Source organism: Nerophis lumbriciformis, linkage group LG19, assembly GCF_033978685.3.
Source record: "Nerophis lumbriciformis linkage group LG19, RoL_Nlum_v2.1, whole genome shotgun sequence".
Lineage (NCBI taxonomy): Eukaryota > Metazoa > Chordata > Actinopteri > Syngnathiformes > Syngnathidae > Nerophis > Nerophis lumbriciformis.
The window spans coordinates 31,026,462-31,051,221 of NC_084566.2; the positions used below are offsets into that span (position 1 = coordinate 31,026,462).

The following is a 24,760-nucleotide window of genomic DNA, read 5'->3' on the forward strand; positions in this document are numbered from 1 at the left end:
CTACACGCAGTGGACACATATTAGGTACACTAAAACAGAACGTGATTGAATATATACACAGGTCCAAACCTTCGAGGAAAGTGAGTGGAACAGGTTTCTCTTCTCGACAGAGAGACCTGGGACGTGTCGGATGCCTTCAAAGCTGAAGATGTATTGCAGAACTATCAGCAGGTTGCCGTAGGCCACCATGAAAGGCGAGGACAACATGGCGTAGCGTCTTCGGTCGCGCATCATCCACAGCATGCAGGACCAAATGAGGAAGACGAAGGTCAGCCACGTAATGTAAGTGATGCTCCAGGCCTGCAGAAAGCACAGAATAACCATCATGAATTCAAAACGAGATGTTTTTAGAGGCTTACCATCATGGCGATGAGAGCGCAGATGTAGCTCTGCTTCATGATGAAGTGGAAGACCTTTACTACCGCGCCCACTCCTCTCTTCCTTATGGCGTCCTCGTCTTCCTCGGACTTCTCCTCGCCTGATTCCGGTGCCCCGTCCTTCGGAGGGAGATTCACCTCATAGACGGACATGTCCTCCTTCTCTGGTTGGACACATAACACGCAGCTCATCGTCAACATAATGACCACACTTGGTTTATTTTTGTCATGTTTAGAGATGTCCGATAATGGCCTTTTTGCCGATATCCGATATTGTCCAACTCTTAATTACCGATTCCGATATCAACCGATACCGATATATACAGTCGTGGAATTAACACATTATTATGCCTAATTTTGTTGTGATGCCCCGCTGGATGCATTAAACAATGTAACAAGGTTTTCCAAAATAAATCAACTCTATGTGGGCTTTGTACCGAGGATGTCGTTGTGGCTTGTGCAGCCCTTTGAGACACTTGTGATTTAGGGCTATATAAATAAAGATTGATTGATTGATTGATTGAACTCAAGTTATGGGAAAAAAATGCCAACATGGCACTGCCATATTTATTATTGAAGTCACAAGGTGCATTATTTTTTTTAACATGCCTTAAAACCGCAGCTTGGAATTTGGGACATGCTCTCCCTGAGAGAGCATGAGGAGGTTGAGGTGTGCGGGGTTGAGGTGGGGGGGGGGGGGGGGGGGGGGTGTAGCGGGGGGTGTATATTGTAGCGTCCCGGAAGAGTTGGTGCTGCAAGGGGTTCTGGGTATTTGTTCTGTTGTGTTTATGTTGTGCTACGGTGCGGATGTTCTCCCGAAATGTGTTTGTCATTCTTGTTTGGTGTGGGTTCACAGTGTGGCGCATATTTGTAACAGTGTTAAAGTTGTTTATACGGCCACCCTCAGTGTGACCTGTATGGCTGTTGACCAAGTATGCATATTATCGGACATCTCTAGTCATGTTTGTAGTTTGCAGAGGTGTACAAACTGCACTTCATCATTCTGACAGCTGTTTTTCTGAAATTACAGTAGGAACCTACGGTGGTCCACAGAGGGGGAAAAGGTGCAGTAACATCCAAGTGCTCCAGACACAGATGCTATCCTCTGGAAGGAGGTATAGACTGATTCGCGCCAGGACCACCAGAATGTCTCACAGTCTGTATCCCCAGGCTGTGAGACTGCTAAATGAACAGCCTGCCCCTTTACTGCCCCAGGCCATCTTATTACCTCACTCTTCACCACCTCAATAATGGTGCTTTGGACACTGCATTGCTGCAACATCAACGTAACACCCATCAGACATCTGACTGTTCCCACCCCCACGCCCCTCTATTTGCGATCTTCTTGACAATGCTAAAATGTAAACTATTGTCAACCTGCACATCAATGCAGTTTCTATGCCGCAAGACGAAGCTCAAACAAAATCCCGTTGACATGTATGACGTAAGTGTTATTATGACAATGACAATAAAGGAATTGATTGATTGATTGATTTCAAAACCAAAAACACCCAAAAACAAAAGCAGTGGCAAAATGTTGCAAATGCCAAAAACATACACAACCCCCCAGAAAACAACTGCATGACAGAAATGCAGGGGGGGAAATAGATGTTGCATTGTCAGCTGCTGGTGTGGTAGCCATTATATATATATATATATATATATATATATATATATATATATATATATATATATATATATATATATATACATTTTTATTTTATTTTATTTTTTTCCATGTCCCTTAGGGGCTCCGTAAGATGCACTTTTTAGATAAATTACATTAAAAAATACTTGTAAAAAAAAAAAAAAAAACACACACAAAAAAAAAACATATGCATAGGAGAAATACAGCAAGTTCACAAAACCTAACAGAAGTTAGTCAAGCTACAAGGAAGTTAGCCAGTCTTTAAAGACATGAGCCCAGAAGAAAGTTGACAGAATGAAAAGGTACATTTTTACTTATGTTTTTGTTTACATGGCCTTAGAAATTAGTTGCTTATAAAACTTGTCCAGGGTGTACCCCGCCTTCCGCCCGATTGTAGCTGAGATAGGCTCCAGCGCAACCCGCGACCCCGAAGGGAATAAGCGGTAGGAAATGGATGGATGGATAAAATGTTACATCTTAAGACAGATATCCCCGATAAGCACCCCTGGCAGCATGGATGACTTCCATTTTGTACCGTGAACTTGCAGCATTTATCTCATGTGTCTGCGATAGCAACAATTTCCATTTGCCGCATGTTTGTGTTGCACTTGTTTCATTGTGTCTGAGTGTTGTTGGTTTTGGATAATTTCTGTGTTTGGAGCTTTTCGACGTTGCTTGGCATTTGCTCCTGTCGGCCACTGCAGGAAGCTCACCTGTACAATTTTCGGACTGGTCTGTTTTGTAGTGCGGGGTGGAGTACAAGTCCAGATAGACAGGGCCGTTATCGGTGACAAAGTCGAAGGATGTACCATTTGGGGCGAGTACAACCTGTGAAACATGGTATGTTAAAGTACGAACAAATGTTTGTTGTGGGATCAAAATGACAAAGTAACTGCCAAGTGCTTAGAAGAATAAGAGGTGCTTTGAACGTACTTTAGATAAAAGAACGACAGTCGTGGTCAAAAGTTTACACACACTTGTAAAGAACATAATGTCATGGCTGTCTTGAGTTTCCAATAGTTTCTATAACTCTTATTGTTTTTGTGATAGAGTGATTGGAGCACATACTTGTTGGTCACAAAAAACATTCATGAAGTTTGCTTCTTTTATGAATTTATTATGGGTCTACTGAAAATGTGACCAAATCTGCTGGGTCAAAAGTATACATAAAGCAATGTTAATATTTGGTTACATGTCCTTTAGCAAGTTTCACTGCAATAAGGCACTTTTGGTAGCCATCCACAAGCTTCTGGTTGAATTTTTGACCACTCCTCTTGACAAAATTGGTGCAGTTCAGCTAAGTTTTTTTGGCTTTCTGAAATGGACTTGTTTCTTCAGCATTGTCCACACATTTAAGTCAGGACTTTGGGAAGGCCATTCTAAAACCTTAATTCTAGCCTGATTTAGCCATTCCTTTACCACTTTTGACGTGTGTTTGGGGTCATTGTCCTGTTGGAACACCCAACTGCGCCCAAGACCCAACCTGCAGGCTGATGATTTTACGTTGTCCTGAAGAATTTGGAGGTAATCCTCCTTTTTCATTGTCCCATTTACTCTCTGTAAAGCACCAGTTCCATTGGCAGCAAAACAAGCCCAGAGCATAATACTACAACCACCATGCTTGACTGTAGTCCTGGTGTTCCTGGGATTAAAGGCCTCACCTTTTCTCCTCCAAACATATTGCTGGGTATTGTGGCCAAACAGCTCAATTTTTGTTTCATCTGACATCACATGGACAAAGATAAGACTTTCTGGAGGAAAGTTCTGTGGTCAGATGAAACAAAAATTTAGCTGTTTGGCCACAATACATATGTGTGTATATACATTAATATATATATACACAAAATCATCAGCCCGGATTAGGTTGTCCTAAAGAATTTGGAGGTAATCCTCCTTTTTCATTGTCCCATTTACTCTCTGTAAAGCACCAAAAGCAGCAAAACAGGCCCAGAGCATAATACTACCACCACCATGCTTGATGGTAGGCATGGTGTTCCTGGCTGGGATTAAAGGCCTCACATTTTCTCCTCCAAACATATTGCTGGGTATTGTTAAAGTTAAAGTACCAATGATTGTCACACACACACTAGGTGTGGCGAAATTATTCTCTGCATTTGACCCATCACCCTTGATCACCCCCTGGGAGGTGAGGGGAGCAATTTGTGTTTCATCTGACATCACATGGACAAAGATAAGACCTTCTGGAGGAAAGTTATGTGGTCAGAGGTTGGGTCTTGGGCGCAGTTGGGTGTTCCAACAGGACAATGACCCCAAACACACGTCAAAAGTGGTAAAGGAATGGCTAAATCAGGCTAGAATTAAGGTTTTAGAATGGCTTTACCAAAGTCCTGACTTAAATGTGTGGACAATGCTGAAGAAACAAGTCCATGTCAGAAAACCAACAAATTTAGCTGAACTGCACCAATTTTGTCAAGAGGAGTGGTCAAAAATTCAACCAGAAGCTTGTGGATGGCTACCAAAAGCGCCTTATTGCAGTGAAACTTGCCAAGGGACATGTAAGCAAATATTAAGTATTAAGTATACTTTTGACCCAGCAGATTTGGTCACATTTTCAGTAGACCCATAATAAATACATAAAAGAATCAAACTTCATGAATGTTTTTTGTGACCAACAAGTATGTGCTCCAATCACTCTATCACAAAAAAATAAGAGTTGTAGAAATTATTGGAAACTCAAGACAGCCATGACATTATGTTCTTTACAAGTGTATGTGAACCTTTGACCACGACTGTATGTATACGACCATGCTGACACAACTTAATGGAAAATCCAAATAAAAGGCAGAATTTGTGATATACAGTAGCTCTTGTATTGGATGGTGCCTAATGAAGTGTCTGGCACCCAAACATCATGGCTCACAAACAGGACAGGGGGTGCATATGTACCTCGGTTGTACTGATGCCATCCTGGGTAGAGAGGAGCTAATGTCGGAAAAGAAAAGAGCAAACAAGGCAAGGTGTGTTAGCATCAAGCTTCTCTCCCTGCTATTCCAGAACAAAGCAAAGGGCACAGTTGGGTATTTTCAGCCGGTCAGGGGGAATAATAACTTTACAATATTGCTGTCTTCTTCAGCCAGTTATAAATGGTAGCAGCAGAGAGATAAAGCAGGTAGACCAGAACGCGGAGATAGCTCAACACCCAACGTACATTTTTCTCATCGGTGCCTTGCCGGTATTCCCACCACAGCTGCCTCTTCCTGTTGGCCGTGTTATTTGTCCCGTTTCCGACCAGCTCCTCCTCCTCCTCGCACATGTCTTCCTCCTTGTCGTCCTGAAACAACACGGATTAGCTCTGTGGTTGCCTCCTCTTTCAACTGAATCGCTTGGATCAAGTTTACACCCGAGAATAAAAGAAAACATTGCAACTTTAAACTACAGGTTTTAGTGCAGTTTCTTGAAATGTTCATGTTTCATTTGACGTCTTTCATTGACAGCAAAGAGAAAAATTGATGATGATGATAGAACCAGAAACAGGAGTTTGCGGCGATATACCGTATTTTTCGGAGTATAAGTCGCACCGGCCGAAAATGCATAATAAAGAAGGAAAAAACATATAAGTCGCACTGGAGTATAAGTCGCATTTTTTGGGGAAAATTATTTGATAAAACCCAACACCAAGAATAGACATTTGAAAGACAATTTAAAATAAATAAAGAATAGTGAACAACAGGCTGAATAAGTGTACGTTATATGAGGCATAAATAACCAACTGAGAACGTGCCTGGTATGTTAACGTAACATATTATGGTAAGAGTCATTCAAATAACTATAACATATAGAACATGCTATACGTTTACCAAACAATCTGTCACTCCTAATCGCTAAATCCCATGAAATCTTATACGTCTAGTCCAGGGGTCGGCAACCCAAAATGTTGAAAGAGCCATGTTGGACCAAAAATACAAAAACAAATCTGTCTGGAGCCGCAAAAAATTAAAAGCCATATTACATATAGATAGTGTGTCATGAGATATAAATTGAATTAAGATGAGCTCAAATATACCTACAAATGAGGCATAATGATGCAATATGTACATATAGCTAGCCTAAATAGTATGTTAGCATCGGTTAGCTTGCAGTCATGCAGTGACCAAATATGTCTGATTAGCACTCCACACAAGTCAATAACATCAACAAAACTCACCTTTGTGCATTCACGCACAACGTTAAAAGTTTGGTGGACAAAATGAGACAGAAAAAGAAGTGGCATAAAACACGTCCTAGAAAGTCGGAGAAAGTTATATATGTAAACAAACTACGTTGAGTTCAAGGACCGCCAAATACTCGAATCAGTGAGGCATTTTTTAATATAAACAGTGTGCTTTATAACAATTAGGGAGGTTTGCGTCATGTTTGTCCTTCTACGGAAACCATATTAAAACCATTTTTCATACATTTTTGAAAAAGCTCCAGAGAGCCACTAGGGCGGCGCTAAAGCCGCGGGTTGCCGACCCCTGGTCTAGTCTCTTACGTGAATGAGCTAAATAATATTATTTGATATTTTACGGTAATGTGTTAATAATTTTACACATAAGTCGCTCCTGAGTATAAGTCGCACCCCCGGCCAAACTATGAAAAAAAACTGCGACTTATAGTCCAAAAAATATGGTACAGGGTCTGTCTGCTCAGTACAGCTTAAACAAAGTCCATCCATCTATCCATTTTCTACCGCTTGTGGGGGTCGCGAAGGGTGCTATCTCAGCTGCATTCGGGCGGAAGGCGGGGGTACACCCTGGACAAGTCGCCACCTCATCGCAGGGCCAACACAGATGGACAGACAACATTCACACTCACATCCACACACTAGGGCCAATTTAGTGTTGCCAATCAACCTATCCCCAGGTGCATGTCTTTGAAGGTGGGAAGAAGCCGGAGTACCTGGAGGGAACCCACGCAGTCATTTGTTAAAAATATAACAAGGCTTGATTTATCCCAGCAATACCTTTAAAAGGCCACTAGGTGACTAGTAAGACACATTATCCATCCATACATCAATTTTCTAGTCTTGTCCCTCTCTGGGTCGAGGGTGGTGGTGGTGGGGTGGGGCTGGAGCCTTTGATGTTTAATGCTTAGTTGGGATGCATGATCTTTTTTTCCCAGCAAGACGGATACAAACAACTTCGCTGCTTGTAACTTATTTAAATCTGCTATTCTTTTTAATTTAATTTTAACTGTAGTCTGTGAACACCTTTCTTCACGGCTGGCTATGGGGTGAATTTAAAGTTAAAGTACCACTGATAGTTACACACATACTAGGTGTGGTGAAATGATCCTCTGCATTTGACCCATCCCCTTGTTCCACCCCCTGGGAGGTGAGGGGAGCATTGAGCAGCAGCGGTGGCCACGCTCGGGAATCATTTTGGTGATTTAACCCCCAATTCCAACTCCTGAGAAAATCCATGATGATTGGTTGGTGTTGGTACGATGAGTCACAATTGGCTAAGGTTAGGGCGAAACATTATGGACTGGCCAATCAGAGGCAAGATAAGGCGGGTCATCGAAACCAGGAAGCAAAATCATAACAGAGCCTGCAGTGCCTCAGACTGGAAGTCTCTACAGAGAGTGGTGAGGACACACAGAAAAGATAGTCAGAACTCCTCTTCCTCCTATCCAGGAGATCGCAAAAAGCTGCTGCCTGACCAGGGCCCAGAAAATCTGCAGAGACTCCTCCCACCCCCACCAAGGACTGTTTTCACTGCTGGACTCTAGAAAGAGGTTCCGCAGCCTCCGTAGCAGATCCTCCAGGTTCTGTAACAGCTTCTTCCCTCAGGCCATAAGACTCTTGAACGCATCATAATATTCCCCTCAATTCCCCCCCAAAAATGGATTAACTCGCTGGAATATAAAGACAATACAACATACATCCATAAACGTGGATGCATATGAAAAAGTGCAATATATTTATCTGTACAAGTAATCTATTTATTTATATCTGCACTTTATTGCTCTTTTATCCTGCACTACCATGAGCTAATGCAACGAAATTTCGTTCTCATCGGTACTGTAAAGTTCAAATTGGAATGACAATAAAAAGGAAGTCTAAGTCTAAGAAGTCTAAGTCTATAATACATGTGGGCCCATAGATATAAATGCTGTTAAATGGGGGTATGTAGCTTAATGCATGTCATACTGGGAGTCACATACACACATACATACACACATACATACATACATATATATATACATATATATATATTTATGTATATATATTTTGCCGTGTAGCTTGCTACAATTCTCTGAAGATAGCTTCACCTGTAGCTTAGCCACATTTAATCGAGAGTAACGTGTAGCTTAACTTACAACATTTTCCAAGTAGCTTGCTTATCACTGATAAGGTGCATTAAAATCTGGGTATTGGACAATGCTGTCAATTGCTGATTTATGTCCTAATCATGTTTTATTATTAGCATCCCCTGGAGTGGAGGAGGTGATCACACAAAGGAGACACACCTACTGCGTATAGAGGGATCAATAAGTGTGTACAGCCCTGTAAGGTTTACAAAGAACTATTGACCTCGCAAAAAAAATATGAATCTATAAGTCCATTACAGAATAACAGAAGAGTAACGCTTCAAGCTGTAAAGCGAATGAAGATGTTTTCAATGCAGTGTCCTCAAGGTGGACTGTATGGACAAAAATGTTACTTTTAGACTTTTTGATCTAGAGCTAAAATGTGTTAACCTGACTCTCGCCAGACCCTTGTAGTTCGCCGAGCTCCACACAAGGATCTGGGAGTTCTCAATAGGAGATGTATTTCAGTAAAAAAAAGTCATTGTATGTGATTGGATAAACCACTTGTCCGTTATCTTGAATGACATGCTACTTCAACCACTCACATGGAAATCACCCTGTGACGCTGATGAGAGCGATGCTGGGAAATCCAAACCCGGTCGGAAGAAGAGCCAAAACATCCTTGCCACCAAGAAATGCCTTCAAAACCGTACTGTGTTCATCTTTTAAATACCGTATTTTTCGGACTATAAGTCATACTTGCCAACCCTCCCGAATTTTCCGGGAGACTCCCGAAATTCAGCGCCTCTCCCGAAAACCTCCCGGGACAAATATTCTCCCGAAAATCTCCAGATTTTCAGACGGAGCTGGAGGCCACGCCCCCTCCAGCTCCATGCGGACCTGAGTGAGGACAGCCTTTTGACGGGAGGACAACAAGGTGACAAGAACTAAATCATCCAGACTAGAGACAAATTGTAATATTATGTTTATCTTACCTAAAAATAAATATATTTATTAATTAAAAAAATAAAAATAAAAAATACATTTTTACTATATTTTGCTAAAAACATCAAAATTAATTGTATTTTTTCTGACTCCTTATTACATCCAACATATTTGAAATAATTAATTTTATATTATAATAATTAATTTAAAATGACCATATTTAATTATTAAAATAATTGCTTGTTTATCAACAACTTTAGCATTTTATTCATTACATTTTGATGTATATATATATATATATATATATGTATATATATATATATATATATATATATATATATATGTATATATATATATATATATATATATGTATATGTATATATATATATATATATATATATATATATATATATATATATATGTATATGTATATGTATATGTATCCATCCATCCATCCATCCATCTTCTTCCGCTTATCCGAGGTCGGGTCGCGGGGGCAGCAGCTTAAGCAGGGAAGCCCAGACTTCCCTCTCCCCAGCCACTTCGTCCAGCTCCTCCCGGGGGATCCCGAGGCGTTCCCAGGCCAGCCGGGAGAGATAGTCTTCCCAGCGTGTCCTGGGTCTTCCCTGTGGCCTCCTACCGGTCGGACGTGCCCGAAACACCTTCCTAGGGAGGCGTTCGGGTGGCATCCTGACCAGATGCCCGAACCACCTCATCTGGCTCCTCTCGATGTGGAGGAGCAGCGGCTTTACTTTGAGCTCCCCCCGAATGACAGAGCTTCTCACCCTATCTCTAAGGGAGAGCCCCGCCACTCGGCGGAGGAAACTCATTTCGGCCGCTTGTACCCGTGATCTTGTCCTTTCGGTCATGACCCAAAGCTCATGACCATAGGTGAGGATGGGAACGTAGATCAACCGGTAAATCGAGAGCTTTGCCTTCCGGCTCGGCTCCTTCTTCACCACAACGGATCGATACAGCGTCCGCATTACTGAAGACGCCGCACCGATCCGCCTGTCGATCTCACGATCCACTCTTCCCCCACTCGTGAACAAGACTCCGAGGTACTTGAACTCCTCCACTTGGGGCAAGATCTCCTCCCCAACCCGGAGATGGCACTCCACCCTTTTCCGGGAGAGAACCATGGACTCGGACTTGGAGGTGCTGATTCCCATCCCAGTCGCTTCACACTCGGCTGCGAACCGATCCAGTGAGAGCTGAAGATCTTGGCCGGAGGAAGCCATCAGGACCACATCATCTGCAAATAGCAGTGACCTAATCCTGCAGCCACCAAACCAGATCCCCTCAACGCCCTGACTGCGTCTAGAAATTCTGTCCATAAAGGTTATGAACAGAATCGGTGACAAAGGGCAGCCTTGGCGGAGTCCAACCCTCACTGGAAACGTGTCCGACTTACTGCCGGCAATGCGTACCAAGCTCTGACACTGATTATACAGGGAGCGAACTGCCACAATAAGACAGTCCGCTACCCCATACTCTCTGAGCACTCCCCACAGGACTTCCCGGGGTACACGGTCGAATGCCTTCTCCAAGTCCACAAAGCACATGTAGACTGGTTGGGCAAACTCCCATGCACCCTCAAGGACCCTGCCGAGAGTATAGAGCTGGTCCACAGTTCCACGACCAGGACGAAAACCACACTGTTCCTCCTGAATCCGAGGTTCGACTATCCGGCGTAGCCTCCTCTCCAGTACACCTGAATAGACCTTACCGGGAAGGCTGAGGAGTGTGATCCCACGATAGTTGGAACACACCCTCCGGTTCCCCTTCTTAAAGAGAGGAACCACCACCCCGGTCTGCCAATCCAGAGGTACCGACCCCGATGTCCACGCGATGTTGCAGAGTCTTGTCAACCAAGACAGCCCCACAACATCCAGAGCCTTAAGGAACTCCGGGCGGATCTCATCCACCCCCGGGGCCTTGCCACCGAGGAGCTTTTTAACTACCTCGGCAACCTCAGCCCCAGAAATAGGAGAGCCCACCACAGATCCCCCAGGCCCTGCTTCCTCATAGGAAGACGTGCTGGTAGGATTGAGGAGGTCTTCGAAGTATTCCCTCCACCGATCCACAACATCCGCAATCGAGGTCAGCAGAGCACCATCCCCACCATACACGGTGTTGACACTGCACTGCTTCCCCTTCCTGAGGCGGCGGATGGTGGTCCAGAATTGCTTCGAAGCCGTCCGGAAGTCTTTTTCCATGGCCTCCCCGAACTCCTCCCATGTCCGATTTTTGCCTCCGCGACCGCTGAAGCCGCACACCGCTTGGCCTTGTATATGTATATATATATGTATATATATATATATATATATATGTATGAAATACTTGACTTGGTGAATTCTAGCTGTCAATATACTCCCCCCTCTTAACCACGCCCCCAACCGCCCCCCCCCCCCCCCCCACCTCCCGAAATCGGAGCTCTCAAGGTTGGCAAGTATGCTATAAGTCGCAGTTTTTTTTCATACTTTGGCCGGGGGTGCGACTTATACTCAGGAGCGACTTATGTGTGAAATTATTAATACATTACCGTAAAATATCAAATAATATTATTTAGCTCATTCCAGTAAGAGACTAGACGTATAAGATTTCATGGGATTTAGCGATTAGGAGTGACGGATTGTTTGGTAAACGTATAGCATGTTCTATATGTTATAGTTATTTGAATGACTCTTACCATAATATGTTACGTTAACATACCAGGCACGTTCTCAGTTGGTTATTTATGCCTCATATAACGTACACTTATTCAGCCTGTTGTTCACTATTCTTTATTTATTTCAAAATGCCTTTCAAATGTCTATTCTTGATGTTGGGTTTTATCAAATAATTGACTGAAAAAGTGCGACTTATATGTTTTTTTCCTTCTTTATTATGCATTTTCGACCGGTGCGACTTATACTCCGGAGCGACTTATACTCCGAAAAATACGGTGATTAATATTCGATAGATTCGACAGAACAGTTGCAATAGCAAAATCAATGTCAGCACACGACGCATTGTTAATAATAATAATAATAGATTTTATTTGTAAAAAGCACTTTACATTGAGCAAACAACCTCAAAGTGCTACAGTGTATTAAAAAAATAAATACAAATAAGATAATAAAAAATAAATAAAAATAAAAACTAGAACAGCCTAATAGCTAGAACTAGTATGCATACATCTATAAAAAGGCTTTTTTAAAAAGAAGGGTTTTTAAGACTTTTTTAAAAGCATCCACAGTCTGTGGTGCCCTCAGGTGGTCAGGGAAAGCATTCCACAGACTGGGAGCGGCGGATAAGAAAGCCTGTTGTTTGAATCAAACAGTCGCTTCGGCGCTACGTCACATCTATGAAATCCTGCCCGGCGATCCTGATTGGTTCATTATTTTTTGCTATCTTCAAGGAGTTTGCAATGCCTTTGAGCCCAGATCCTTGTGTGTGGAGCTCAGCGAACCACAAGGTTCTGGCGAGAGTCAGGTTAAAAATGTGTGGTAAATCCTTGCAGACTAACTGAGGTGACAAAACAGAAGGGAAATTCAGTATAGTAGCAAAAGCAAACAAACCTCCCTCCGTCCAGAATGAGTTTACTATAAGAAATGTGTATCGATTATCTGGTTGCTTTTGTGTGTAAATGTAAAAATGGATGCGTGTCTACCGTCATCTCATCAACGGGCTCCTGCAGCCAGAGGCGAATGAGCGTGGCCAGCGTGTAGTAGAGGACCAGCAGCATGATGGGATTTACAAAGTGGTGCCATTTGCGTTTGGTGTTCCTGATTAGCTTCCAAGTCCTGGAACAGTCGTTCTGAATGACAGGGGACATGCCAAAGTACCTGCAGGAACACACAGGAGGCGCACAAGGACAATGAAGAACAATATATTATTTTACTGAGTAAGCAGCTGCTACATATCCAGAATGGCTTCTTCACTCAGCTGGGGAAGGCCCACAGGTCACATGACTGGGGGTTTCCCTTGTGGAAGAGGTGTGGATGCAGGAAGTGGAGTGGAAGTCAGGTCCCCGGACAACCAGCTTCACTTAGCAGCAGGCTGTCAGCAGGCCTGATTATAAACAACACTGTGGAGAGGCGGTTTGGTGGAACCCGTGCATATTTATGGCTTTGGGCTTCCATAAAGTACCTCCACTGGAAACGGTGCAAAGTCAACAAGATGTGACGGTGGACATCAGAGGATTGAGCCCGGCTGTTTTTATTTATACTTTTCATGAACTTTGTTATACAAACCCCGTTTCCATATGAGTTGGGAAATTGTGTTAGATGTAAATATAAACAGAATACAATGATTTGCAAATGCTTTTCAACCCATATTCAATTGAATGCACTACAAAGACAAGATATTTGATGTTCAAACTCATAAACTTTATTTTTTTTTTGCAAATACTAATTAACTTAGAATTTCATGGCTGCAACCCGTGCCAAAGTAGTTGGGAAAGGGCATGTTCACCACTGTGTTACATGGCCTTTCCTTTTAACAACACTCAGTAAACCTTTGGGAAGTGAGGAGACGCATTTTTTAAGCTTCTCAGGTGGAATTCTTTCCCATTCTTGCTTGATGTACAGCTTAAGTTGTTCAACAGTCCGGGGGTCTCCGTTGTGGTATTTTAGGCTTCATAATGCGCCACACATTTTCAATGGGAGACAGGTCTGGACTACAGGCAGGCCAGTCTAGTACCCGCACTCTTTTACTATGAAGCCACGTTGATGTAACACGTGGCTTGGCATTGTCTTGCTGAAATAAGCAGGGGCGTCCATGGTAACGTTGCTTGGATGGCAACATATGTTGCTCCAAAACCTGTATGTACCTTTCAGCATTAATGGCGCCTTCACAGATGTGTAAGTTACCCATGTCTTGGGCACTAATACACCCCCATACCATCACAGATGCTGGCTTTTCAACTTTGCGCCTATAACAATCCGGATGGTTCTTTTCCTCTTTGGTCCGGAGGACACGACGTCCACAGTTTCCAAAAACAATTTGAAATGTGGACTCGTCAGACCACAGAACACTTTTCCACTTTGTATCAGTCCATCTTAGATGAGCTCAGGCCCAGCGAAGCCGACGGCGTTTCTGGGTGTTGTTGACAAACTGTTTTCGCCTTGCATAGGAGAGTTTTAACTTGCACTTACAGATGTAGCGACCAACTGTAGTTACTGACAGTGGGTTTCTGAAGTGTTCCTGAGCCCATGTGGTGATATCCTTTACACACTGATGTCGCTTGTTGATGCAGTACAGCCTGAGGGATCGAAGGTCACGGGCTTAGCTGCTTACGTGCAGTCATTTGTCCAGATTCTCTGAACCCTTTGATGATATTACGGACCGTAGATGGTGAAATCCCTAAATTCCTTGCAATAGCTGGTTGAGAAAGGTTTTTCTTAAACTGTTCAACAATTTGCTCACGCATTTGTTGACAAAGTGGTGACTCTCGCCCCATCCTTGTTTCTGAATGACTGAGCATTTCATGGAATCTACTTTTATACCCAATCATGGCACCCACCTGTTCCCAATTTGCCTGTTCACCTGTAGGATGTTCCAAATAAGTGTTTGATGAGCATTCCTCAACTTTATCAGTATTTATTGCCACCTTTCCCAGCTTCTTTGTCACGTGTTGCTGGCATCAAATTCTAAAGTTAATGATTATTTGCAAAAAAAAAAATGTTTATCAGATTGAACATCAAATATGTTGTCTTTGTAGCATATTCAACTGAATATGGGTTGAAAATGATTTGCAAATCATTGTATTCCGTTTATATTTACATCTAACACAATTTCCCAACTCATATGGAAACAGGGTTTGTATTTATGGCTTTGGGCTTCCATAAATTACCTCCACTGTATACGGTGCAAAGTCAACAAGATGTGACGGTGGACATCAGATGATTGAGCCCAGGTGTTTTTATTTATACTTTTCATGAACTTTGTTATAAGTGAGATAGATTGTAATCATTTTCCAGATGTGATGAGTTGGAAAATCCTGTTTTCCCAACGGTGTGTATGGTAAATAACCCTCTAAGTCACCCGGGGCAATGCGCTTAATTACAAATGTGACTAATGTGTATGTGTGGGCCAGGTGTGAAATGTTGTGGTTTTTATTACACAGTCGCAGTCCGTCACCGCGGCAGCTGATTGTCTACCGCTTCATGCATAATACAACAAGGGTGGTTGTAGTGGAGCTCTTAAAAGCTCTGTGTCCGACATGGATGTGAGCTGAGTGGGAGTCTGATACATCCACCCTGTGGCTGCCTTTTTTTCTTGTTGCCTTCTGGCCTCCAACAGCAAGTAAATATTTGGTGTGCTTTAAACAAACTCTCTGCTGCCTACGGAAATGTTGTGGCGTCCGAAAAGCTTGGATAGTACTTTCACATCATTAAGGAGGTTTCCGACCCTTCACTATATTTGTCCAAAAAAACACACCAAACGAATGAAAGGAGGTTTTAGACTTTTTAAAAATAATCTCAACTAGATGAAGTGACGTGAAGTGAATTATATTTATATAGCGCTTTTCTCTAGTGACTCAAAGCACTTTTACACAGTGAAACCCAATATCTAAGTTACATTTAAACCAGTGTGCGTGGCACATGGAGCAGGTGGGTAAAGTGTCTTGCCCAAGGACACAACAGAAGTGACTAGGATGGCAGAAGTGGGAATCGAACCTGGAACCCTCAAGTTGCTGGCACGGCCACTCTACCAACCTCATCTATAACTAGATGAAGTATTTCCTGAAGGAATTGCATGTGAATGCTCCAACGCTGAAGTTGAAGTGAAATGCTGACAGAATGTAGTATGAATGTAAGAATAGTTTGAATGTTGTAATGGTTTGAATGTTGAAGAGTTCGAATTTCCAGGAAAACCGAAATTTGGTTTGGAACTTGGGAAAGTGTTAGTTTGTATGTCCCAGGATGAGTGGAATGTGTTAATGTTGGAATGGTTTGAATAGGTTGAAGAATGTGGGAATTGTGCAACTTTGAAGAATGTCCCATTCATTTCAATGGGAATTTCCTCAAAATTTGGGAATTTTGGGAAAAGTGGGCATTTTTTGGAAAATGCTAAAAACAAAAAACTTGAATGGTCTGAATGAGTTGAAATGATTGGTTTTCAAATCGGTCGAGAAATGTTGAAGTAGTAACATGTTGAATTGAGAAATGGTATTACCAAATTCCGGGAAAACCGGGAATTTTTCTACTTCAAAAAACAACTTTGTTTTTTTTCCTAATTAAATGGATTGTTTTGACGGTGGAACGATTGAAGTGGGTTGAAAAATGTGGAAGGAGTAGTCTCCAGAAAAAAAGAGTGGAAATAGGGCTTTGGAAAACCAGGTATTCTTGGAAAATCCTGGAATTTTTTTTAACATGGAAAAAGAGTACTTTGAATTTCCACGATGGTGGAATGTGTTGAAGGTGAAATGGTTTGAATAGGTTGAAAAATGTGGAAATGGTGGAAGTTTGAAAAATGGCCAATTCATTTTGAATGGGAAAAATGTCCCGAAAACCTGGAATTCTGGGAAATCTGGAAATTTGTCAAGGAAAAGCCCGCGATTCTCGAATAGGCTGAACAGTTTGAAGTTGGAACGGTTTGAATCGGGTGAAAAATGTGGAACGTAGAGCGCGCCAAAATCTGGAGAAGAAGAAGTAGAGGAATAATAATAAATAGATACATTTTGGTGTAGAAAACCATGTGTGTGAATGCTTTGGAGCATTCACACAATTAGTGGACATACCAAGGCAATAGTTGATTGTTTTGTATACACCAAGTGTCGACCATCTTGCATTTTCAACCTCATGCTTTTGAGTAAAAAATGTAGGTTAAAAAAGTGTAATTTTGTTGAATGAAGTCCAATTGTAGCACGCCAGTCCAAATTTAAGTGGGTAAATTAGCCATTAAATTATGATTTTTGATGATTTTAATTAGGGATGGCCGATAATATCGGACTGCCGATATCGGCCGATAAATGCTTTAAAATGTAATATCGGAAATTAACTATCGGTTTAAAAATTATCGGTATCGGTTTCAAAAAGTAAAATGTATAACTTTTTAAAACGCCACTGTGTACACGGACGTAGGGAGAGGTACAGAGCGCCAATAAATCTTAAAGGCACTGCCTTAACATGCCGGCCCAATCACATAATATCTACGGCTTTTCACACACACAAGTGAATGCAACGCATACTGGGTCAACAGCCATACAGGTCACACTGAGAGTGGCCGTATAAACAACTTTAACACTGTTACAAATATGCGCCACACTGTGAACCCACACCAAACAAGAATGACAAACACATTTCGGGAGAACATCCGCACCGTAACACAACATAAACACAACAGAACAAATACCCAGAACCCCTTGCAGCACTAACTCTTCCGGGACGCTACAATATACACCCCCCGCTACCACCAAACCCCGCCCACCTCAACCCCCCCATTTCCCGAATTCGGAGGTCTCAAGGTTTGATATCGGAATCGGTAATTAAGTTAAAGTTAAAGTACCAATGATTGTCACACACACACTAGGTGTGGTGAAATTATTCTGTGCATTTGACCCATCACCCTTGATCACCCCCTGGGAGGTGAGGGAGAAGAGTTGGACAATATCGGAATATCGGATATCGGCAAAAAAGCCATTATCGGACATCTCTAATTTTAATGTGAAATATCAATGTGATATTATTTGAAAGGGTCTTATTTTGCTAATTTCATGTGTTTTTTATAATGATATTTGATCATAGTGAGGCACAATAGCAAGTTTCTTGTATTTATAATACTCCATACAATCTGCATTCTTCTCCTCTTGGCCAAAACGCTCAGATTTGGCAGCCTCCGCCCAGACCATGCCTACTCCATTGCGATTGGTCAGAGATAGTTGTGTGCAGTTAGAGTTTCTTCAAAATTTTTTGGACATTCATGGGGTTTTTTTTGCACAGCGCCCATAGGCCCCTCAATCGTGAGTATTATTTGGACTATCAAACCTACGCCCTTTCACTGGGGGCCGCAGTCTTAAAACCGTGCCCTGTACACAGTACTGTGCATGTGATTGGAATTACCTGGAGTGTGGACCCGTGCCTAAGACCAACCTGATGTAGCTGTCTTCCGGCGTGACAGAATCCTGGAAGGACTGGAACTGGTAGAGGTAGAGGACAATGAGGTGTCCGGCGCTGAAAATGGCCATCAGGACGCACATGCAGCTGAAAAGCAGCTTGTCGAAGGTCCGCCGCAGGGACCACCAGGTGCACAGAAACAGGAAGATAAAGAAGTAGACCGCCGAGGTCAAGGAGGGTAGCATCATCCCTGCAAGGGACAACCAGATTGCTGTACGTCTGATTGGAAACAGGAGTCCAGCATGAAGCGAGCACTTACCCGTTATTCCCAACAAGACGGTCACCACCACCGGACCCGCTGTAGTGATTAAGTTACCGATGACTTCCTTCACTTTGGAGGCGACTTGCGCTACCAACCGCAGGATCTTCATCTTGACGCTCTCTTTTGCTTTCTCCTCCTCCTCCTCCTCCTCTTCTCCTCCCTCACTCTCATGCCCTTCATATTCCTCATCTTCTTCGGCCTCGTAGCCCCCGTCAGAGTCCTCTTCGAGAAAAATGTGGTCTTCTAGGCTCAACTTCTCGTCTCCTTCCTGACAGTTTGGTTGAAAATAACAATTACATTGAGACAAGTAAGTACTGTAAGTGAACAAGTAAATACTGTAAGTAAGCAAGTAAGTACTGTAAATAAGTAAATAACTAAGTAAGCAAGTTAGTACTTTAAGTTAACAAGTAAGTAAATAGCTAAGCAACTAAGTACTGTAAGTAAGTAAGCAAGTTAGTACTGTAAGTAAGTAACCAAGTAGGTAAGTAAGTAAGCAAGCAAACAAGAAAGTAAGTAGTGTAAGCGAATAAATGGGTAAGTAAGTAAGTGAGCAAGTTACGAATTAGGGAGGCAAGTACAGAAATAAGTACTGCAAGAAAGTAAGTAAGTAAGCAAGTAAACACGTTAAATAAGTAAGCAAGTAAATACTATCGGTGAGTAAGAAAGAAGTACTGTAAGTAAATAAGCAAGTAAGTACTGTAAGTAAGTAAAAAGTAAGTACTGTGAGTAAGTAAGCAAGCTAATACTATAAGAAAGCAAATCATTTATTAAGCAAGTAAGCACTGTAAGTAAGTATAGTAAGTCTTTTAAATAAGTAATGAAGTAAGCGAGTAAACAAGTAAGTACTGCAAGAAAGTAAGTAAGCAAGTAAACACGTTAAATAAGTAAGCAAGTAAATACTATCGGTGAGTTAGAAAGAATTAAGTACTGTAAGTAAATAAGCAAGTAAGTACTGTAAGTAAGTAAAAAGTAAGTACTGTGAGTAAGTAAGCAAGCTAATACTATAAGAAAGCAAATCACTTATTAAGCAAGTAAGTACTGTAAGTAAGTATAGTAAGTGTTTTAAATAAGTAATGAAGTAAGCGAGTAAATACTACCGGTGAGTAAGAAAGAAGTAAGTACTGTAAGTAAATAAGCAAGTAAGTACTGTAAGTAAGTAAAAAGTAAGTACTATGAGTAAGTAAGCAAGCTAATACTATAAGAAAGCAAATCATTTGTTAAGCAAGTAAGTACTGTAAGTAGGTATAGTAAGTCTTTTAAATAAGTAATGAAGTAAGCGAGTAAACAAGTAAGTACTGCAAGAAAGTAAGTAAGCAAGCAAGTACTGTAAGTAAGTGAGTAAGTACAGCAAGAAAGTAAGACAGCAAGCAAGTAATGTAAATAGGTAAGTATTGTAAGTAAGTAGGTAATTAGGTAAGCAAGTAATCAACTAGTGAGGCAAATAGGTATTGGCCGTTAGGTTGGATTGGTTGAATAAACGACGTTCCAAGATCCTAGTTGACTTCCGACTTTTCTCATATTTCTAAATTTTTATTTCAAAATAAAAAACTATTCCTAAGAAACACAAAACGCACAACTCTGAGTGAAAGTCGGAGTTAATGCTTGCTAAACTGAGGCCCAGTTGTCAGGACTTACTGTATTTGACTTTTTATGGTGTATTTTTTTCACATTTCTTTGGAGGTTCTGCTGGTATATGAAGGAAGGCAAGCGAGTGTATGTACTGCAGGGGTAGGTTTGTTTTATTACTTATAGGTATTTATTAGGGGTGTAAAGATTAACTGGTACAAGTCGAAAACCAATTTTTTACTTTAGAGATATGAATACATCGTTTGGCGAACCTCTGGATGGATCTAGTTTGGACAGGTCAATGTCCAGTTGGAAAGTTATGAATCGGTTGATTGGAGCTGTGCAACAAAATATGGCTGCACTCATGTCACAAGATTTCCGTGATGACGTAGGGATCTATGAATGATCTATGAATGCTAATGCTAGCAGAGCTACCAACTCGCAAGACAAGGACACTGGGCCCCATTCAGCAATAAGTTCCTAACTTTTCCTCTTATCTTTCTTCCTAAGTGATTTCCTAAGAGGAGTCCATTCAAATTCATGACGTGTTCTTAAACGCCCAAATTGTTCCCACCTGCTGTTCTTAAGTTGCTGAATGGTTAGCGCGTGCGTGTTTATCATAATTTGCATATGAACACGCCCTTATTTCCCCAATATGCATATGTAAACACCCTTAATTCCGTAATTTGCATAGGTAAACGCCCTAATTCCCCATATAAGGGCACAATTCCGGCAGTAAAGCCGAACATCAGACACACAGAGAAAACAGATTACAGAAGAGAAATTCGTATTATCCCGCGGGGGAAATACATAATGTCAAAACGTAAGTTTAAGAAAGGGGGGACAGCTCTCGGTAGCTTGAAGCTTTCAAATAAATATTCGTCACTTCGTACATGGTCGTGAAATATGCGCTTCCCCCCCAGGCCACGATCTGCGGCATCTTGCAGGGTGTGTGTGTGTGTGTGTGCGCTTGCACGCACACGGTATCTTGAAATGTCTATACACTGCTCATTTTGCTATATGTCTGTCTGTCTGTCTTATCTATCAATCTATCTATCTATCTATCTATCTATCGTCGGAGGCAGATAATTACATATATCCGTATTTAAGTGTTACTTCTTTATTTTCATAATCATATTACAAAACAGCTAGTGTTCTTCTTCCAATTGTGGTCTTTTGGTTGTCTGCAAATACTGTGTGCTAACCTTGACTTTGGAATGTAAGGAGGAGAGATACTCCTTTTCCTCATCTGTTCCTGTGTCCAGCTGAGGAGGACAATGGGCATGTGTTTGGGCGAGAAAGAGAGACAAGACAACGAGGGTGGGAGGGAGAGACACTTTATAGAAGAGAAGGTTTCCATATTTTAGATCAGACCATCTTAGCTGCGCGATTGAATGTTCTATGCTGGACTGGTCTCATTATATTTCCAAAGCTTTGGAGATAAAATTACAAAATACCTATTCTGTCTCTGGTGGTTCTTCTACTCAGCCGTACTGTCATAAAGAGCTTGGGAGCGACCAGCCACTTGAATTCCCTGGGAGGAACAACTGGTTCAAACGCAACACTATCTATATATATATATATATATATATATGATATTAATTTAACATTAGACAACAGAAGTAAGAGAACTTGTCACACCCTAAGAGAGCTCTGGAGCACTCGTAGATTGTGTTCTTACCTCGGAACAAATCCCAGCTAAGAAAACATTGGTGAATACAAAAATCTCCTTAAAAACTTCGTAAGTGGGCTTAAGAACAAAATTTGTTCTTAAGAACGGTTGCTGAATGGGGCCCACTGATTATAAAAACTTCTTCCGGACCCAACTCTGCGAGGTCCGAAGCAAACAGAGCATCAATGTGCTGAAGATAAAGACCGAGATGCACAGCACATAGCAAAATGGCACTTTGAAAAGTATTTGAGTTTCTACACAAATGCTTACTAGAGCTGCTGTTTAGTTTACTTTGTGGCACTTAATTGTATTTCGCACTTAAGTTACTGTAATACACAGCTTGCTTACCTCTGTATTTTACTGTTGCTACCTGGGCAAACAGTAAAAACATGGTAGCTTTTTCCCAAAAGTGTTTTGTTTACATCTTCTTTTCCTGAAGTTTATGGATTGCAATGCATTAATTATATTATTTGTTCATAATTAATACAGAAACCGCCTATTTTGTCTGCGTCTAATTAAAAAATAAACACAAAGACATTGTTCTAACCTGGTACATTTTCTCTTAATTTTTTTTTTACCCCATAAAGATTCTATCTGCATCAAATCGCACCAAATCATAAGGTTTTAAAATGTATTGTTAGTGAATCCTGTCATAACCCATGTATCTGGATTCATATCGGATCGCCGTATAAGGTAGAGATGCACACCCTTAGTATTTATAGTAAATAAAATAAATAGCAACACACTTGTTCCTCTGCTTCGAAGTCGGCGTTATCCTGCGCCATGTCCTCAGGCGGCCTCTTTTGGACCAAACTGCGACACAGCATCCAGATGGCCAAGCCCACCATGAACATACCGATGTCTGGGATGAACACTCGGATACCGTTCCCGGGGTCAGCATCAATCACACTGGAAACAACAACAGGACTACATTAAAACACAATGATTTCGAAAACAGTGATAGGGTGTTCAGACTGTATTGCGGCCATCATATCTTTAAGAGAACAATACCTTCTCACACACTGCAAAAACTGAAATCTAAGTAAGATGAAATATCTCAAATAAGGGTGATATTTGCTTATTTTCTGTCTGATAAGATAATTCTTCTCACAAAGCAGATTTTATGTTGGAGTGTTTTACTTGTTTTAAGTGTTTTGGTCCTAAATTATCTCACTAAGATATTACAGCTTGTTGCTGAGATTTTATGACCTATATTTAGTAAAACATGCCTGAAACTAGAATATCAACTGATGCAAAGCTGTGTCATCAACACTCACAAGTATGAAACTGCTTTTTCAAAGTAATAATTTCTCATTTCTAGCATGAACAAAAAAAATCATGACTTTGACACAATTGTGTCTCGAGTCATAATTAAAACAGATGACAGCCAAATGGACTTTGCGGTTTTGTTTTCAATGAAACAAGAGAAAAGATGTACTCTTATAGTAGTACAGTCGGCACAGTACAGTAAATATTTAAACATTTAACGATTGTAGCTGAGATAGGCTCCAGCGCCCCCCGCGACCCCAAAGGGAATAAGCGGTAGAAAATGGATGGATGGCATTTCAAACTATTTTGAATAGAAATAGGTCATGCACATTCAGGTAAATTATTCAAAATTACAATAAAAAATGTTTTGGCTGGGGGCCATATATATATATATATATATATATATACATATACATATACATATATATATTCCTCGCGCACTAATTGACTGAAAGAGCACGCACTTGGCGTGATGATGTCATGTTATCGATGGAAAAATGCATTTTTAGACCATATGATTTGCCTGAGCGGCTAGGAGACCCCGAGAGTAACAAGCGGTTGCCTTGTTGCCTTTCCATTAAGAAAAATTAACTACTTTTTAGAGTAAGTTTGTTGGTTTCAGGAAATGTAATGCCGGGCGCATATCATTATGTCAAGATAATGGCACTAGCATTTACTTCATTTAAGAATATTTTTCAACATATTGAGAAAAAAGGTCTCATTTTTTTTTTCTATCAAGAAAAGTGCACTTATTATTAGTGAGAATATACTTATTTTAAGGTATTTTTGGGTTCATTGAGGTTAGCTAATTTTACTTGTTTTGGAAAGTCTTGACAAGCCAAATTTTCTTGTTCTATTGGCAGATAATTTTCCTAAGTTCAAGTAAAATACCCCTATTTTTTTTTTCCTTGTTTTTGAACACTGACTTTTTGCAGTGCATGCATGCAGGGAGTCTGTATTTTTCCGCTTATTCAAATTAAATGCGTGTTGAATTCTTTAGTTTTTATGTGCAGCAGCACCACCCATTTTAATTAAATAAAGGCTGCTGCTTTAAATGCATTGCTGCAAACAAACGAATACACAAGCTCCCATACACACAGTAATTAGAGTGTAAAATGTGGAGTTTCCAGACAGTCATAATTTTAGCACCTGTAATACTGAGTGATTGGATGCTGCGGTTATACTCTCATACCCAAAAGTTTGTTTCGGAAGAGGAAACTAATGTGTTGCCATGGCAGCTCCAGTAGCAGTGAGTGAGTGGGATTTACTGGCGTTGCGTGAGGACAATCTTTACGAGGTGTCATGATTGCACGCTAGCGAACAAAAATAAACAAAAAAACCTGTCCCAAAATGACTTACAGGTTTTCCCCAAAACTTGTAAAAGTAGCTTATTAACGTGAAAAATCAGATCAGTTTTCCAAACAATAGACGCTGTGCTCAAAGCTTAATGAAAGTGTTGACAAGAAACAAGAAACACATTATTGACTAGAGATGTCCGATAATGTCGGACTGCCGATAAATGCTTTAAAACGTAATATCAAAAATTATCCGTATCGGTTTCAAAATTATCGGTATCGGTTTCAAAAAGTAAAATGTATGACTTTTTAAAACGCCGCTGTGTACACGGACGTAGGGAGAAGTACAGAGCGCCAATAAACCTTAAAG

The 24,760-nt window shown here is 41.1% G+C and overlaps 1 protein-coding gene across 4 annotated transcripts in view; it reads right to left on the bottom strand.

Annotated features, from left to right (window-relative positions):
* The window catches only part of piezo2b (piezo-type mechanosensitive ion channel component 2b), a 210,226-nt gene that overhangs the window by 96,498 nt on the left and 88,968 nt on the right, over nt 1–24,760 (bottom strand). For all 4 annotated transcript variants that reach the window (XM_061978976.1, XM_061978975.1, XM_061978974.1 and 1 more), the window contains exons 5-13: nt 22,573–22,735; nt 18,586–18,856; nt 18,303–18,516; nt 12,878–13,052; nt 5,195–5,317; nt 4,933–4,968; nt 2,739–2,853; nt 360–541; nt 70–300 (exon numbers count right to left, since the gene is read on the bottom strand). In XM_061978976.1, the coding sequence (XP_061834960.1) occupies nt 70–300; nt 360–541; nt 2,739–2,853; nt 4,933–4,968; nt 5,195–5,317; nt 12,878–13,052; nt 18,303–18,516; nt 18,586–18,856; nt 22,573–22,735 (1,510 nt within the window). The remainder of the gene's footprint in view (nt 1–69; nt 301–359; nt 542–2,738; nt 2,854–4,932; nt 4,969–5,194; nt 5,318–12,877; nt 13,053–18,302; nt 18,517–18,585; nt 18,857–22,572; nt 22,736–24,760) is intronic.